At 43.2% G+C, this 18,658-nt stretch overlaps 1 protein-coding gene across 1 annotated transcript; it reads left to right on the top strand.

The window, feature by feature from the left end:
* Positions 1 to 15,486: 15,486 nt before the first annotated feature.
* On the top strand, positions 15,487 to 18,386 carry LOC311185763 (Fanconi anemia group B protein-like; the record flags this gene model as incomplete). Its single annotated transcript, XM_084256572.1, is given in 5 exon segments — positions 15,487 to 15,628; positions 15,631 to 17,258; positions 17,260 to 17,396; positions 17,398 to 17,699; positions 17,702 to 18,386. Coding segments are annotated over 5 exon segments (2,538 nt in total). The 3' UTR covers positions 18,031 to 18,386.
* Positions 18,387 to 18,658: the final 272 nt, after the last annotated feature.

Genomic DNA, 18,658 nt, shown 5'->3' with positions numbered 1-18,658 from the left:
TTAAAGGGTTTGCAGCTGCCAACCCCCAATGAGGCCTCCAGGCTATTCCTTTCCTATTCTGCCTGGAAACAAGTGCCAGAAGTGATGCAACTCAGCAAACTCTACCCAGACTCACTGCAGGGATCCATAGAAGGGGAGGACCAACGATGGGGCCAAAAGCAGTGAGTTACCCAAGTGTGGGAACATCAAGTTCCCGCAAGACCCTGGGCAAAACAAAGATGAGAGGCAGTGGGATCGCTAGTGTTTGAAATGAGGGTCACGTGTTGCTCTCAGAGGGAGTACTGGGAGAGAGACAGTGAAAAAGAACTAGACATTATCAGAGCATTCGGAATTGAAATAAGTCAAACCTGGAAAGGTGGGGTAATGTGTCTATGGTGACTTCGAGTTCCTCCACAGCAAGTTTTGCAAGCATTCTCATTAATAAACTCATCCAGCAAGTACATAGGAACCAGGCTCTGTTCTAATACAGCAGTGAAGGAAAGAAACCCAGCCCCTGCTTTATGGAGCTGACATCCCTCTGGGGGAAGAAAAGCAAACAACAAAAGAACATATGTTAGGAGCCGCCATGTCATAAAGAAAATTTCAACAGGCTGTGGGGTTAGAAGGGGTGGCATTTTGTGAATGATCGTTGGAATGACCTCTCCTGAGATAGTGACATTTAACAGGCGATAGGAATGGAGGGGGAGAATGAGTCGGGTGGATGACTGGCCGGACAAGCATCCCCAAGCAGAGGGAACAGCAAGGGCATAGCCTCGAGGTGGGAGTACACTTGGCTTGTTCAGGACATTGCCAGGCAAGTGGGCTGGGGCAAGCAAAGCAGAAAGAGGCAGGAGGGGGCATAAGAGAGAAAGTGCTTTAGTCTTGCTACCAAGAGGACTAAATAGGGCTGTTGGTTGAACACAGGAAACTTTGTCTCACCATCCCACCTGGCCATCTGTAAGTGCCTCCAGACATAAAGGGGTTGGAGGGGTCATCTGCATCAGCATCTACCCACTCACAACTGAAATAAACCCACAAAAGGCACGTGTGCTGATAGTGGGTGAGCAGCAGGACACAGACCACAGATGCAGATAGACATTAAAGGGCTATTCTGACTGAATCTGGAGTAGTCACTGCTGTGACTCCCCAGGATTTTACACATACCCTGTTCTTTCTTACCTCCAAATGCAGCTGTTCCTTGGCCCTCACCTAAGAATCCTGTGGCTAAAGGGTCGAAAGGAACCAGGGTTTCAACGGTCAAGGCTGTAGGATCCTGGTGGGTTTTACAAGAGGAATTTGAAGATTAATAATTTATTTTTAAATATCGCAGGCTTGTCTTTAAAATTCTTTCTAGCACACTGACTGTTGGATTATGAGATTGTTCTTAATTAAGCAAGTATGACCAGGGCACCAGGCAGGCAGAGATGGTCATAGCATGGAAGGACATCATCTCAGGCTGACTGGAGGGCATCCCACATAAACGCTGTTGAGGGAAAAGCAAGAAGAACCCTGACCCTCTGCCCACCTCCATGCCTTAACCCCTCCTCAGGGCAGGGTGGTTTTGCTTTTCCCTCTTGTCTCTTTTCAGTCCATGCATGGAGAGAGCTATGTTCCTCCACTTGATTTGCAAGAACCCTTTTTCCTTCTCAGAAAGCAAAGAGAACCAAAAGTTCTGACTTCACTACTATGTTCTCTAAAATGAGCTTCTAGAATCCATATAGGGGCCTCCCTGGTGGCACAAGTGATTAAATCTCTTCACTATGAAGCTATCCTCAGCCACTGCAGCACGAGTTCAATCCCTGGCCAGTGAGCTACCCACATGGCACAGCAGACCTCTCCTATCTCACCCGATGCTCCCCTCAGCAATGTATTTCAGCCAGTCTGCCTGTTCTGTTCCCTACTCTAACTCTGATGAATTCTCTCACCCCCCGCAGCCTGTACCCCAGCTCTTGTATGTACACCAGCTGGCCTGTACCCCAGCTCTTGTATGTATAAATAAATAAATCTTTTTTTTAAAAAAAGAAATTAGCAATAACCTAGACAGCAATCCTTGTCACTACCCAGTCTAACGAGAATGTAAAATTAAGTTAACTGCAAGAATTTAAAGCATATTTAAGTATCATCTTTAACAATGAATTGAGAATTAAATAATAATGATAATTTTATTCACTAATGAACCATGCATTCACAATTGACCAAGTATTTCTCTATTCTTGGCACTTTTGCGAGTTCTAATTACTTTACATAAATTAACTCATCTAATTCTCACAACAACACAAAGTGGTACTATTCTAAGCTCTGTTTCACAAAGGAGAAGATCCAGGCACAGAAAGGTGAAGTAATTTGCCCAAGGTCACACAGCTACTAAATGGCTAAGTCAAAACTCAGGTCAAGGCAGCCTGCTCTGCATTCTTACTCATCAGGCTACACTAAAGCATCCTGTTCTCTGTTGATCATACTTAAGAGAGCTAAGAAATTAATAAAGCAAGAAAATCATTAATTTGGGGGACCAGAATGATCCTCCTGCCCTGGGTTAATTAGACCTTTAGGTTTTCTGGCCAAAGAATATCTAATGGAAAAAGGCAGGCAGAGCCAACCAACTCTGCTTGGCTTTTGTTTTATTGACATTTGTTAGGTGCCCTTGATGTAACAAGCACCTTGCCAGGTACCAGGGATAGACAGATAAGGCACAGGCTGGTCAACCGATGAACACCTGTGGAGGTCTGGAAGCATTTCAGGATGAGCTACAGAGAAGAGTAGTTTTTGTCTAATCCTTGAGTTGAAACTCGAAGGAGGAGTCCATTTGCCAAGTGGACAAGCAAAGGCAGGCTGGATCTATTGCCTTGCAAACATCCTGCCCTCAGACCTAGGGCAGGATGGGTTCATTTCCCTTCTTTACAGAATGGCTTTTGGTCCCCTGGAACAGGAGATCCACGCTAGCTCCCTATCTCTGGAGAGCAAATATTGAGAAATGTCAGGCTCAGTGACTTCAGTGTTGCACCTCTTGCATGTGGCATGAAATAGATCTATCTCCCACCTGTGATCCCCACAAATGAGAAGCCAGTGGCAGAGGCAGAGCTAAATCCTAATAAATGAGAGTGGGGAGTTCCTAGGGGCTGCCTAGGATGCAGAGAGTGCAGGAAGAGGGGCTGGAGATGGATCTGGCCAGTTTCCTGCACAGCAAGGTCTTGTAGTGTACAGTAAGTTGACGTCAGGACATTAATCCACAACTGCAAGGCATGTGAACGTCAGATGTCCTGGGGTTTCCAGGAACCACTGTCTTTCTTAAAAAAAATAAAATCACAGTTATAAGTCTACATATACATGTATCTGTGTTAGTGCTTTTCTCAAGAAATGCCATATATGATCAATCTATCAAGGTGACCAATACATTTGCTTACAAAAGTTACTTATTTTACTGCTCTATTGATTTTCAACTATCCCTAAGTTCACACTCATGTAAGTGAGCTCTAACATGAAAATTATTAACAGTAATGTTTATGGGTCTTGTAAATATTTGCTCAATGTGTTCCTAGTTTTTGCTTTTGCCAAACTATAGACTCTGGGAAGGTGTATGCATTTACTTCTTTTTGTATTTGTGGCTTTTGAGGGCAGGGACCATATTTATATAGCTGGTTTTATACAGTGTTAATTTCACACACAAGGAGTCAGTTAACCCAATTTAAGCAAAAGCTGAATATTTATTTCTTAGAGTAGGTTAAACCATGAGCATATTCAGACTTCTCTATTTTTTTAAATTCATAAAACAAATATGAATTTAAGTGACAAATAAATCAGATTAAAATATATTTTGGTTTAACCTTGGTATTTTACTAGTTAGGACTGACTAATAAAATTGCTGATTTGGGCAAGTTTATATAATTTGTTTCTTTAGCATTGAGTGGCAATTCTCAACAGGGGACCAGACTGGATCTGATGTAGGCAGCGTCAGAAGAAAATTCCTGACCCTCGCGATTCATTTTCAAGTTACGTCAATCATGATATTTTTCTTTTCTTCTTCTTTATTTTTAAAGCTTTCTCTTTTGTGTGAACTATGAAAGTTCACACGTCAAGTGATACAAGAGGAAATAAAAGATGGCTAAAACATAGAACTTATTCTATGCCAGTCCCAATTCTCAGTGTTTTACACATATTAACCCCTTTACTACTTACCCACCTTAAGAGGTCGGTTCTATTATCATGTTCGTTTTCAATGGAAGAAAACTTTTCCTTTCATTGCAGGAACCTAAGATCCAGAAAGTGTAAATATTTTGCTCAAGTTCACAAATCTATCAGATAATGAATCTGGGATTCAATCCAAGATAGTCTACCTTCAGATCGATCTTAACCACTAATATCAATATATCACCAGAAAGAGCCCCTTTAAGAATCTGCCAGTTACCTTTATCAAGAGAGGTTTTGACCTGGGTGCTTAATACATGATACAGTAACCTGAAACTTCTTTAAAGCCACAGGAAAACCAGGTTGAAAAAGGAAAATAGCAACCAAAATTCCAAAGTATTGGAGCTCTCCTGCCCTCCTGTGACTCTGCAGGTATATCTTTCACAAACCTTTTCCCTTTGCAAAACAGGAGTGGCAGCTTTCCTGCCCGCCTGTGACTATGCAGGTACCTCTCTTTTTCTTCCTCCTTTTCCTAATAACCCTGTCCTTTTGAAATGGGGGGAAAAAAAGGAAAAAGAAACAAGATCCCAAAGTATTTGAAACCTATTTTAAGAGACTGGATGTGCTGGTATATATGCCCTATGCAGTTTGGCAAGTTGATAGTTGAGAAGGAAGCTATAAGAGCTGGGGACATCTGATGAGGGCCACCCACACTGGAAGGACAATCTGACTTGTTTGCTCTACCAGTTCAAATGCTGATCTCATCCAGAAACACAGACACACCCATGGTAACAGTGGCCCAAATGACTAGGCTGACACAAAAAATTAACCATGACAATCATTGTCATCACACTTCCCTTTATTTAATATGATTTCCTTTAGGGTATTTAAAAACATAACTACAGGGCCTCCCCTGGTGGCGCAGCAGTTGAGCGCTTGGCTGTGAGGCTGCCCGCAGCCTCTGCAGCGCCAGTTTGTTCCCCAGCTGCCAGCGAGGATCCCACAAAAACAAAAAACAAAAAACAAAAAACAATGTAATTACATAGCTTCTTTGAAGTCTGTGGTAAGTCCACTTTCTACTGACCATTTACGGTCACACATTCCTGTCTACTTGCATGTCTTATACTTTTTTGCATATTGTAATTATTATTGCAGCTCTGGATTCTGATTTTTCTCCCCTGCACTGTTGCAATTGCTGTTTTTGTTTCATGACTTGCCTGGACTAATTCTGTAGATTCTGTCTCTCCTGTTCAGTGTAGGAACAGTTTTATTATCTATTTACAGTTATCTATTACAGTTTTTTATCTATTTACAGTTTTATCTATTATCTATTTACAGTTTTTTTCTTTATTTTTCAGTCTGGCTTTCTAGGGGTTGTCCCGAGATCAGCTAAAGCTTGGCCACGAGTCAGGGACATTTAGACGGCTGCCCACACATACAAGCTCCCGGATCACTGGAGATATATATAGGGGCACATCAAAACCCACTAGGCCTGGCCCATTTTGCGATCTTCCTATTAACTTTCTGGTTAATTTGCTGATCTGTTGCTTGCCCCAAACCCTAGGATAGCTATCACATTTGCTTCCTCATTTGTTTGCCATTACGATTGCTGCCGTTTTTTAGCCATATCCCTGGGTGAAAGGTTTTCGGTGTTCTGCTCCACACCATGTCAGTTCCCTCTGGCAAGGTAACTTATTTTTTCCATCTTGGCCCATTACATTCTCTCAGGAGGCCTGGAGCTTCATTTTCTAGAGTCACTGGCCTCCCACTAATAGGGAATCGGACCATTCTCCTTTCTACTTTGTTGCCTTTACACAGGCTTTTCCTCTGCCTTGAGCCCCTAGTCCTGCATCTAGCTAACTCACTCACTCACTACACCTCAGTGAAAATGCCACTTCTTTGGGAACATCTTCCCTAATGTCCCAACACTATCACAGGTCCCATGATAGTTTACTTCTGGAAACCAACTGTAAGTGCAACTTCACATTTATGGTGTGATTATTTCCCCTTGCTTCCTCCAAATTATTCATGCTATTGACATATGCTTGGAAAATGTCAGCTCTGCCTGAGTACTACCACTTTCCAAAGTGAGGAAGGAGGAGACAAAGAAATTCCAAGTCCAAAGGAGAGCATTAATTTCCCAAGATTCCATGATTTCCCAAGGTCATACAAAGGAAGTGTATTAGTTTCCTAGGACTGAGGTACAAGGTACCAAGAAGCATGTGACTTAAACACCAGAGATTTATTGTCTTGTAATTCTGGAGGCCACAAGTCCAAGATCAAGGTGTCTACTGGGTTGGTTCTGAGGACTGTGAGGGAGGATCTGTTCTAAGCTTCCCTCCCCACCGCCCTCTACCCCAGTTCCCCGTTTCTGGAGGTTGCTGGCCATGGTGGGCATTCCTTGACTTTAGGTGCACCATCTTGATTACTGCCTTCATTGTTAACATGTTACTCTCCCTGCGTGCATGTCTGTGTCCTGATTTCCTCTTTTAATAAGGACATGAGCTTTACTGGATTAGAGGCCCATTCTGCTACAACAAACCTAACTAATTATACCCCTAATGACCCAATATTCAAACAAAGTGCATTTGTTGGAACTGGGGGGCTAGGACTTCAACATATGAATCTTGAAGGAACATAATTTAACCCCTAACAGGGAGCAAACACTGGTGCTGGTGTGACAAAATGGAGAGATTTAACAGAATTGGAGTCCCAACATTCGTCTGTCAACTGTGTGGTTGGCAAAACACATGGGGATTCCCAACCTGCAAAACATGGGGATTCCTTCCAAATAGGAAAAAAAGTTAAACTATCACTATTCACAGATGATATGATAATATACATAGAGAACCCCAAAAACCCCACAGAAAAACTAACTCAACTAATCAATCAGTTTAGTAAAGTGGCAGGATACAAAATCAACACGCAAAAATCAGTAGCCTTCCTATACACAATAAATCTGAAGAAGAAATAAAAAAAAATCCCTTTTATTATTTATTCCCAAATCAAATACTTGGGAATAAATCTAACAAAAGAGGTAAAGGACCTATACAAAGAAAACTATAAAACACTGTTAAAAGAAATAGAAGACACAAAGAAATGGAAAGACATCCCCTGCTCATGGATTGGAAGAATAAACATTATTAAAATGGCCATCCTTCCAAAAGCAATATACAGATTCAATGCTATTCCAATCAAAATGCCAATGTCATTCTTCAAAGAAATAGAACAATTATTGATGAAATTCATATGGAATCACCAAAAACCCCGAATATCCAAAGCTCTCCTGAAAAAAAAAGAAGGGAATGGAGGCATCACACTCCCAGACTTCAAACTATACTACAAAGCCATAATCATCAAAACTGCATGGTATTGCAACAAGAACAGACATACAGACCAATGGAATCGAATAGAAAATCCAGAAATAAACCCACAGATTTATGGTCAACTAATCTTTGACAAAGGAGCAAAGACTATGCATTGGAGCAAAGAAAGTTTGTTCAGTAAATGGTGCTGGGAAAACTGGGTCGCTACATGCAAAAGAATGAAGCTTGACCACTACCTCACACCATATACACAAAAATCAACTCAAAATGGATTAAAGAACTAGACATAAGACCTGAAACCATAAAATACATAGAAGGAAATATAGGTGAAACACTACGTGATATGCACATCAAAGACATCTTTACAGACACATCACCCAAAGCAGTGATAGTGAAGGCAAAGATAAACAGCTGGGACTACATCAAATTAAAGAGCTTCTGCACAGCAAAAGAGACAATAACAAAAACAAAGAGAAACCCCACCAACTGGGAGAACATTTTTGCACACAACATTAATGATAAAGAACTGATCACAAAAATCTGCAAAGAGATGATGAGACTCAACAACAACAAAGAAAATAATCCAGTCAAAAAATGGGCAGAAGAGCTAAAAAGAAACTTCTCTGAAGAGGAAATGCAAATGGCCAACAAGCATATGAAAAAATGTTCAACATCACTTGTAATCAGGGAAATGCAAATCAAAACTACCATGAGATGCCATCTTACACCAGTGAGAATGGCACATATTAAAAAAACTAGCAACAACAAATGTTGGCGAGGTTGTGGAGAAAAAGGAACTCTCCTGCATTGCTGGTGGGAGGGCAAACTGGTCCAATCACTATGGAGAGCTGTGTGGAGATTTCTTGACCTACTAAAGATAGAGCTTCCAGGGCCTCCCTGGTGGCGCAGCGGTTGAGCACTGGGTTGTGAAACTGCCTGCAGCCTCTGCAGCACCGGTTCGATCCCCAGCTGCTCTCCGGCCACCGGAGGAGGGTCCCGCATGGCGCGCAGACCTCTCCTGCTGCCCGCTGCTCCCCTCATCAGTGTACTTCGGTCCTTCTGCCTGCTCTGTTCCCCGCTCTGGCTCTGGTGAATTCTCTCACCTTCCCGCGCTTCTGACTGTACCCAGTGCTTGTATAAATAAAAATAAATAAATCTTTAAAAAAAAAATACTTAGAGCTAAAAAAAAAAAAAAAAACATGGGGATTCCTATAGATGACATCAAAGTTGTTTTTGTTTCATTCTGAGTTGTTTTTGAGAACTGAGTACTACCTTCATTCTGTTGTTTTTGAAATAGCACTGCTGTTCAAAAACTTGAAAGTATTAAGTTAGATTTGGGGTATTAAAAGAACCATTTACCCAAAAAAGAGAGCTTTTGAGAGGACAGTCACATGACAAGGACCCATACAGAAGGGGCCGGTGTGAAGAATGGTTTTTGAGGAGGGTTACCCCCATACAAACCTAGTCACAGGGCCATTGTGTTCAGGCCATGATTGTTTCCCGTCTCCTGGGAATTGCAACACACAACACATTACGGTTGTTTATTTGATTTTGTGACACTGCCCATCACCCTCCACCTCCCCACCATTCCCTTACCAGCCAGCCCAGAGGAATTGCCAAACACGGACTGACTTCAAAAAAATTACTCAGGTGTTGGAAATTTCATCATACCCTGAGATAATCCCAACCCCTCCCAGAAGGATATAAACAAAAGCAGATGGTCACTGGGCATAGGGTTGGCTAGAGGAAATACTTGGAACCACCAAAAGGACCATTTTTAGGAAATTATGAATGACTGTGATTTTTAAGACCCCTCCACACTCTTTTCAAAGTAGCAAATATATAGGAGTGCATGTCAAAGCTACTGGAAAAAAATAAAAACATTAACATTATTTGGAATAACAAGTGGTATGTTGGGTAATTTTGTATGGGTGACTTTAACTTCCTTATATTTTTCTCTGTTTTCAAATATTTCTACCGTAAGTACTGCTAATAATAAAAAATTATTACAGTAATATTGCCCTTAAAAGATGAGTAAGTTGGGCCTCCCCGGTGGCACAGCGGTTGAGCGCTGGGTTGCGGGGCTGCCCGTGGCCTCTGCGGCGCCGGTTCTATCCCCGGCTGCTCCCCGGCCACCTGAGGAGGGTCCCACATGGCGCGCAGACCTCTCCTGCCGCCCGCTGCTCCCCTCAGCAGTATACTTGGGTCTTTCTGCCTGCTCTGCTCCCCGCTCTGGTGAATTCTCTCGCCCTCCCGCGCTTCTGACTGTACCCAGTGCTTGTATATAAATAAATAAATAATAATAAATCTTTAAAAAAAAAAAAGATGAGTAAATTTATTTCTCTATCGAACAAATGTTTGCTGACTCTATGTTAGGCCAGGCGGGGACATCACAGAAAAAAACAACAAACATTGCCTGTCCTGTGAGCTTCCACTGGGAGGGTGATGTTATTGGCAGGGGTAAGGGGGTTGGGGGAGTGGGAGGGATTGGGGGGGTGGGGGGAATGGGGGGTGGGGGTGAGGGGAGATATTATGATGTTATTGGGGGGTGATATTGTTAGGCACAGACCATTTGTCCTAGGTTAAATTTAACTGTGAGCAGGAATTTTCTGAGGGTGATATGGAGGTTCAAATTGCAACCTGCTGGGGTAACACGTGCCCCCCCTAAGACAGAAATGAGGCTGAATGGAAAGGTAGGAGCAGCATTCTTTGTCTGAGTCTAGATCTTACTGAAAAGCAACTTTCGGAGTCAGAGCTCCGCAACCCTGGTCCAAGACTGCCTCTTTTTATTTTAAACTGTCTTTTAAAATCCATTCATTTGTTCAAACATCATTGCAGTAACACTGGTTTATGACATAATATACAGGTCTCAGGTACACAGCAGTATAGTCAAGACACCTGGAGCTACTCCACACCTGGAGCTACTCCAGCAAAAGTCTAGGGTCTATCCTCCAGCACACAAGTGACCCTTTGCCCCAAGTTACCCACCTTTCTACCCCTTCTCTGCTGGGAACCACCATTTCGTTCTTACAGTCTGCAAGTTTGTTTTTGTTTGAGTTTGTTCATTTGTTTTCTTGTTCCATCAAGGCTGCCTCTCGCACTCAACTCAACTGTACCCTGGAACATTGTGAAACCAGTTAGGAATCACTCACACCAGGGCACTGCTGGTCACAGTGGGCTGAGAACAGGACAGGGCATACTGCTGACGTCCACGTGTGGAAAGCTCTATCAGCTGATGTGGGAGCCATTCTCCTGGCAGGGCTGTGCATTACCTTTTGAGGCAACTTGCTGGATGTTTACTGAGGTGGAAAGGCTGAAAGAACTTGTGTTTGGCTACAACGCATGTGTCATTGCTGGTGGTTAGCATTACTTACTGCTAGTTTTCTCTAGGGCCTTCTGAACTGCTTCACTGGAAACATGATGCTCAGAGGTGTGCAAGACAAAGTTCATGATGAGCCTGAAGCCCTGGAGAGACCTGGAATAGAGACAATTCATGCATTGTGTGGTCCTACCACATTCAGTAGGGCTGCTTTTTGTGGCCAGTAGAATGCCAGGGAAGGGATAGTACATGATGTCCATGGCAAAGGTCAAAAAAGGCATTGCACCTTCTGCCTTGGTCTTTTGGGTCTCTCATTCTGGGAAAAGCCCTCTGCCATGTCACTGCAATACTCAAGCAGGACTGGAGAGCCCCTCATGAAGAGCAACTGTGACCTCCAGACAGCAGCACCACCAACTTGTCCACCACAAGAGTGGATTTCTTTTCTACTAGAAAGAAAAACTTCAACATTTACAGTTTATTGCCTTGTGGGTTGTATGAACAAGTGTGAACCAAATGGTTCCCATTCGCCCAGGATGGGATAGAGTTTCCTAGGACATGGGACTTTTAAGGCTAAAACCAGGTGCGAGGTGTTAAGCACAGCTCTATGAATCTATCCACAGCCTCTGCAGCATGAGTTCCATCCCCGGTCAGCCAGAGAGCTACCCACATGGCGCAGCAGACCTTTCTTGTCTCACCCACTGCTCCCTCAGCCATGTGTTTCAGTCACTCTGCTTGTTCTGCTCCCCACTCTGTCTCTGGTAAATCCTCTCACCCCCTTTACCTCTGGCCTGTACCCCAGTTCTTGTATGCATAAATAAATAAACCTTAAAAACAACAACAAAAAATAAAACCAGGACTGTCCCTGACAAATGGGGGCGGTGGGTCACTCTACCTGCAAGACATTAGCCAGTTTAGGTACTGCCTAGCCATTTTCTTTCAGCCTTTTGTCTTTCATTGACCAGAAATGCCTCTGAACCAGTTTTATCACACTGCTTTTCTGTCATCAGTGAGCTAAGTAAATCTTTCAAACAAACTGACGTCATGTATGGAGAAGGGTCAGGCCATCTCTGATCACTCCCCGCAGCCTGTTGTCAACTCACATGCACACCAATACACAAATATTTAAAAAGCATATCCATGTGCCATTGTACCGATATGTTGCTCATGTTATAAATCATATACGAAAAAGAGCTCTCCCAAAGATAACCTTTACTAATAAAGTAGAAGTTCTAATATCATCCCCTACCCCCCAACCCTGGAGGTTGTGTGGCCTGGGTTGGAGACCACAGTGCCAAGCCCAAGTCCAAATGGCTGACTTTCAAGGTTTCTTACGATCTGGTCCCTATTTGTCATCCTCTCTTATCTTCCCTTGTCTTACCCCCAGAGCTCTGGTCCACATGGAAAGATCTGAACTTGAAGTGCCCCAAACCTGCTTGCTTCCTGTCTGCTGCCCCCTCTGGAATACTCTCCCCTGCCTTGGACTCCCAAGACTCTAGCTTCTGTCTTATGACCCCTCAATGCCCTCCTTACTCTGAGAGGCTGTTTAGTGGTGGTGTTTTTCTTTTCTGTTCCCTATGCACATCTTTTTCTTTGTAATGTTACCCAATATTTACCTCTCTGGCTCTCATTAAGCTGTGAACTCTCAAAGGGACTGCCTTGTTCACTCAGGACTCCACAGTGCCTGAGAAGCAATAATGATCCTAACAGCTAACACTTTTATAGTATTAATATATGGCAGACCCTGCTTCCAGGGTTTGACACATATTGAATTTATTGAATCCTATAGAGAGGTACACTTACTGCTATTTTCAAAGGAAACAAACACAGGAACATCCCAAAGTCACCTCTGCAGTATGTGAAAGTCAGGAAATACTGAAGTTAAACTGACCTGTGTGCTTAACTGCTCACCTGTGATGAGGGAGAAGAGTCCCACCCAGACCCACGTGGGGAAGAAATGCTCACACTGAGAAGGGGACACCAGTGGGCTGCTCAGCCTGAGCCTGTGCTGCCCCCTGCTGGCTAGCTCTGCCGGTTTACCCTGATTGGAAGTCTGTGCCTTCAGGCTTTGAGCCTGGGCATTCTGGTGGGGAGAGGGAGCCAGATCACCTGCTGACAGGGCAAGGATGTCCTCTTGATGGACACATAGGGATGGCTGGATGAAACTACTCAGAGTTAGAACAGATGCCAGAAAGAAAACCCCCTGCCCCCAGATGCTATAGAATATACCCCCAAACAAATAAAAATGTTTATTTTTAAAGAAAAGTTAGTATTTGGATTATTCTTAAATTAGACTCTCCTTTAGGATGGCAAATTAAGCACTAGTATTAACAGTTGGTTCTCAAATGGGGTGCCTCTCAAATTATTAAAAAAATACAGGTGCCCAGGCTCCATTTCAAGCCTGCTAAATCAGACCTGCTAGGCAGATTACTTCTCCTCAGAGCTACTTTTCCAAACCCCAAAGGTTCTCAAATCACTTAGCACCCAAATCTTGCAGTTTAAACTAAGGCAGCGACGCCTTTTCATTTGATCTTCAGTAGAGAACTCTGCTATTTTACAGCTCTGTTAATTTTGGATAAATGATTGCAATCCTCTCCTCTATGCACTCCCACTTCTGTCCTTTCTCCCTTTCCTTTCTCTCTTTGGAAGAAACCAGTTGTGCCGTCTCTGGATTTCATCCACCTCCACTTCCCACTCTATCATGGGTCTGCTCTTCGGAGTCTCTCTGGACCTGCCGTAATAGCTGCCAGATTTCCTCTGTGATTATTCATTTCAGTAACACCCTTAACCCACATTCATTTATTATCTGAGAGTTGTGATTTTACCTGTTTGAGAAAATTATCTCTAACACATCGATGCCAAGTATTTTCCTTTTCTGTCGGCTTTGGCCATCTGCTCCTTATGCTGTCTGCTTTAGTTGAAAACTCAGCGCTCCTTTGCCCCTCCCTGGCCTGGTTCTACTGGCCTGGGAGTCCCATTTTATTTCTGGTCCTTTTCTCCTCAATAAACTTTTTCTTTCTCTAAACAAAAAGAAAGAAAAAAGAAAAAAAAAAAAGAAAACTCAGTGGGTTTTCTTAGAAATGGGCTTCTGCCCTTGTAATCTTCCTCCACAAATATAGTCTCAGTTCAGGGGAAGATCAAGACTGTTATATTTTTAACCAGCCAAAGAGCAGTCAGACCATTGGTTCTTAGCCTTCTCTTCTACAAAACTAAAATAAAAGAACATAAACTAAACTAAAACGAAGCAAATCTATCAGATATTTCCTGGGCCTAAACTCTCAAGCACCTCACTCATGTATTTACTCCTTCCTTCCTGGTGTAGTTGATCAATTTAGCAAAATAAGACATAGTAGGACTGTTTTTTTTTTTTTAAAAAAGACATATTAGGACTGTTTACTTTTACATGCACCCTACGTAAGATGCAATGGAAAATAAAAGGTCCCTGTATACAATCTGCGTACACAAACTCATTATAAGAATGAATGCTACTTACTCAACAATTAGTTATTGAGCACCTACTACACGCTATGCAAAATGTCAAAGAACTGTCCCAGGGAGCTGACAGTCCTGAGAGAGGGACAGACAGTGCAAATGAATATTTACTTAAAAATTTCCAGACCAAAAATAAAATGCATTTTTGGAACCAAAATTACAATAATTCAAAAAAGGAGAGGCCAATATGGGCCAGTCCTCAAAGGCATTCTGATTTATCATTTGCAGAGTAGCAAATGAGCCCCATACTCAGAAACATAAGACAACTGAGATTATGCTCATGAATTCTGCAGGTCAGGAACTGCGAAAGGCCCACACGGGTAGGGCTGCTCACAATGGCAGGCACTGAGCATAGAGACTCAGAGCCTGGAGGCATCGCGGTGGCTGGGGTGGGGCTCAGGGTGGGCCCGTTCACTAACATCTGGCAGGTGAGTGATGCTGGCTGTTGGCTGGGGCCTTAGAGGGGTCAGAACACCTACTCGTGGCTTTTTCGTGCGACCTGGAACTCCTTCCGTGACTGTGGCTTGGGTCCAGGGTGAAACAAGCGCAGAAAGAGCCAGGCGGAAGCTGCATCGTCTTTAGGACCTGCCCCTGGAGTCACCTGGGGTCACTTCCGCCACATTCCATGCAGGGCCAGCTTCACCCGCGTGAGACTTGTGTTTGCAGAAACAGTTAAGTGTGCTTGATGGGAACCCCGGAAAGCGTCTCTTGGCTGGGTGGCTGGCCAGGTGGCTGGGTGGGTGGGTGAGCAAGGATACACCCCAGGAAGCAACCCCAAGCTTGAGTCACTTCAGAGTTTGCTTCCCTATGCCACGCACCTTGCAGGAGAGGATACTCCAGGGCAGATCGAGCGTGGCACATGGGCTTTGTCAGCGTCCCAAATACTCTTGGGAGCCTCCAGCCAGGCCCTCCCAGGACGCAGGATGAGGAGCGCGCAGGCGGGAGGCTTGGAGGCGGGGACAGCGCACCTGCGTGTGGCGTGGCGTCGAGAGCGTGACAGAGGCTGGACCCGGGTAAAACTCTGATGCATTGTAATATAGTAAAAATACAGGTAAAACTCTGATGCATTGTAATATAGAAGAGGAAAAGCTCATGTTAATTATGAAGAATGTTATAAATAACCCGCTTCCAAGTCTCCCCCATCTCCACACAGCTGCAACGGGAGGTTTAAGCATCCACTGGAATCAGTTGCCTTCATAAAAGTGAACCAGCACTTTGACTTGACGTTGTGGAACGACCAGTAAACGAGCAATGCCAGCTGATGAACAAGAAAGTTTCTTGTGTTGTAATGGGGAAGTTCTTGTTTTTCGACTGTTTAAAGGAAATCTTGCAGATGAAGGGCCTGCAGAAATACCCATATTACATGTCAGGAGAATGGTATTTGACAGAGAAACAAGAGTATTCAGAAATCCACAGGATCCTTTAGTCTAAAGGAGGAAGACTCTCCTTCAAAAATTGTGTGTTGCAGCTGTGCATCTGATTTCAGAACTGGAATTAACTTCCCTTATATTGTGATACAAAGTACTGAAAAGAATATTTTTAAGCATTTTCTACTATTTCTTCACAGTACCAATAAATTTGAGAAATGTTTGAGTTTTAGGCTCAGCCATGAGTTGAAAGAGTTAAGGGTCCTGAATGGCCCCTTCCTTTTATGGAGACATGTCGAAACATTCTACAGTATCTCTTCCAAAACTGGCAAAGTCATTACTATGTCTGTGAACTTGTCCTCTATTGAGTGGGCAGGAGAAATTGAAAATCTAGGTATCGTTTTATTAGGACAAAAGGGATGTTATTTATCTGAGGAAGGATGGACCCAGTTTTCAAAATCAGATTTTGCAATTCAAAATAGCAAATTTTGTGTATATGCTCTTGAAAATCAAGAAGTGTTAAGTGATTCATACATTATCCCCCCTGCTTATAGCAATGTTGTCACTTATGTGCATGTCTGTGCCACTGAAATGGTCAACAACCAGCTAAGAATGTGGCTGGTTGACCTCACTCAAAAGAATCAACTGATTTCATTCCAAAATGGGACTCCTGAAAGTGTGTGCCAGCTTCCCTTTGGAGATCCTTGGGCGGTCCAACTTATGGATGGCGGTGGAGAACAAATCCTCTTTGTGGTATCCTTTAGGTCTAACGATGCTTGTGCTGTTTGGAATAAGAACTTTCAGGTTGCTGCCAAGTGGGAAAATACTAAGTCAGTACTGATAGATGACTTTATTGGAACTGGAACTGAACAGCTACTACTACTTTTTAATGACTCTTTGAATTTAGATTGCCTGAGTTCATTTAAAATAACAGATTTTGGCAGCATAAACTATTCAAGTGAACCATTGGAATGCAACAAAAATGATTTATCTGAAGACACACAAAAGAATCGTTGTTTGATCATTCCACCTCTGGAAAGAAGAATGCAAGTTGGTTTGGCTTCTATTCAGGAATTACAGCAGCATCTCTTACTTAAGGAAATAATGATTTCAAAATCTTGCAAAAGTTTAAGCCATCTGGTTCATGGGAAAGATGATAATACTTCAAGTACAGAGGACTGTCTTGTTACACTTTGTGGTAAAGAGGAAAATCCTCTGCATACCTTTACTGAAAAGCCATCAGGCAGTTTTCAAGTCTCTGAACAGATACTGGAGAAGATATGGTATCATGTAATGGATGATAAATTGATTGTTGGAGTGAAAACTTCATCTTTGCACCTATCTCTGAATCATGTGACTTTATCACTCTTAGTGGTTCAAGTCGATTGCTCCAACTTTAATTTTGTGAAGTGTCGAAATAGGGTGATCAAGTTGAGGAGGGATTCCTCGCCAGCAACACATTTAGTGCCATGTGAAATAGAATCCCAAGCAAAAGGAATCAGGTTGACTGTGAACACTGACGATGAGAAAAAGGAATGTTTTGTTACTAAACCACCATCTGAGGAAGATTCTGTACACCTAATTACTGCTGTAACATCTCTTCCACCCCTTTTAGCACTCAAGAATTTTGGTTGCATTGTGCTGCTACAAGTCAGGGAAGAGAGAAAATGATGACTCTTCTGAAGATGGTTATATTCAATGTAGCAGGATCTTCATAAGTCTAGAAGATCTTTCAAATGAGAAATACATATTTACCTTTTCAAAGAAGAATCCTATAGAACACATGGAAGATCTCTGCATTTCTCACAGCCTTATGCAAAAGTTGTTTTCAAATCATATCACCCAGCCATGCCCTGAATTCAATGAAGGTGTGGCTCTTCGACCACATGGAATGTGCAGTGATTGAAGAATTTCCAGAAATTTGCTTTTGTAAAAGGCCAGGAAGTTTCTATGGGACAATTTTCAGTTGGCAACAAAAAACACCATTTGAAGGGATTTTAATGGTCTATTTCAGGAATCAAACAGTTTTGTTCCAGTGCCTTCATAACCTGATTAGAGTTCTCCCTATAAACTGTGTCCTCAAAAAGCTAAAACAGGAGTGGAAGATTTCCTGATTGATCATTCGGCATATACTTTGGAGAAAGAATTGGTTACCCTTGGTTCTCTTTCTTCTGCTTTAGTCAAGGCTGAAAACAACTTGGAGCGAAGGTGTGAAGCGAGCAAAGAACAGAGTAGTGGCGACGAGGCTGTATTATCAGATAGAGAGGAAAACATCCAGCAATACAGGGAAGAACTTCAGAGAGAAAAGAAGCAAACCTTGATGATGAATCCAAAAGTGAGTGGTGTCCTTTACAGAGAAATAGCTTTGGAATTATCTGAGGTTCAGCTCAAATCAGACTCTACTGCACAGAAACTGATTGGTTTATAATTACAATCTCGATTTGATTTTTTTTTTTAATTTGCTTTTCCTCCCAGAGTATTTGGTTCCACTTATTTTCATTTTACATTACAGGCCTCCTTCATAAAAATAAAGATTAAGGCTTATTGTTTAAAAAAAAAAAACAAAAAACCCAGGGCCTCCCTGGTGGCGCAAGGGTTAAGATGCAACCTATGAAGCTACTAACAAAAGCAGCAATCAAAGCAGCCTCTGCAGCACAAGCTCGATCCCCAGCCAGGGAGCTACCCCCATGGCACAGCAGACCTCTGCTGTCTCGCCCACTGCTCCCCTCAGCAGTGTATTTCAGTCAGTCTGCCTGTTCTGCTCCCCACTCTGTCTCTGGTGGATCCTCTCACCACCCCCACACCTCTGGCCTGTACCCCAGTTCTTGTATGCATAAATAAATAAATCTTTAAAAAAAAACAAACGCAAAAACTCTGGGGCGCCCGCAGCCCGGGTGGGGCACAGTTGCGCCCCCTGTCGGGGGACGCTCCCAGGTGCGCACCCTCGGGTCCGCGGCGGGGCCAGCGCGCTTGCGCGCAGGTGAGCGCCGCGCCCCGCCCCGCCCCGCTCCGCCCCTGGGCTTGGCCACCTGCCCGGGAAACTTGTGGATTGTTGC

Source organism: Talpa europaea (assembly GCF_964194135.1).
Source record: "Talpa europaea genome assembly, chromosome: 16".
Lineage (NCBI taxonomy): Eukaryota > Metazoa > Chordata > Mammalia > Eulipotyphla > Talpidae > Talpa > Talpa europaea.
The sequence above is the reverse complement of the archived record's forward strand: the minus strand, read 5'-3'. Positions and strand labels throughout refer to the sequence as shown.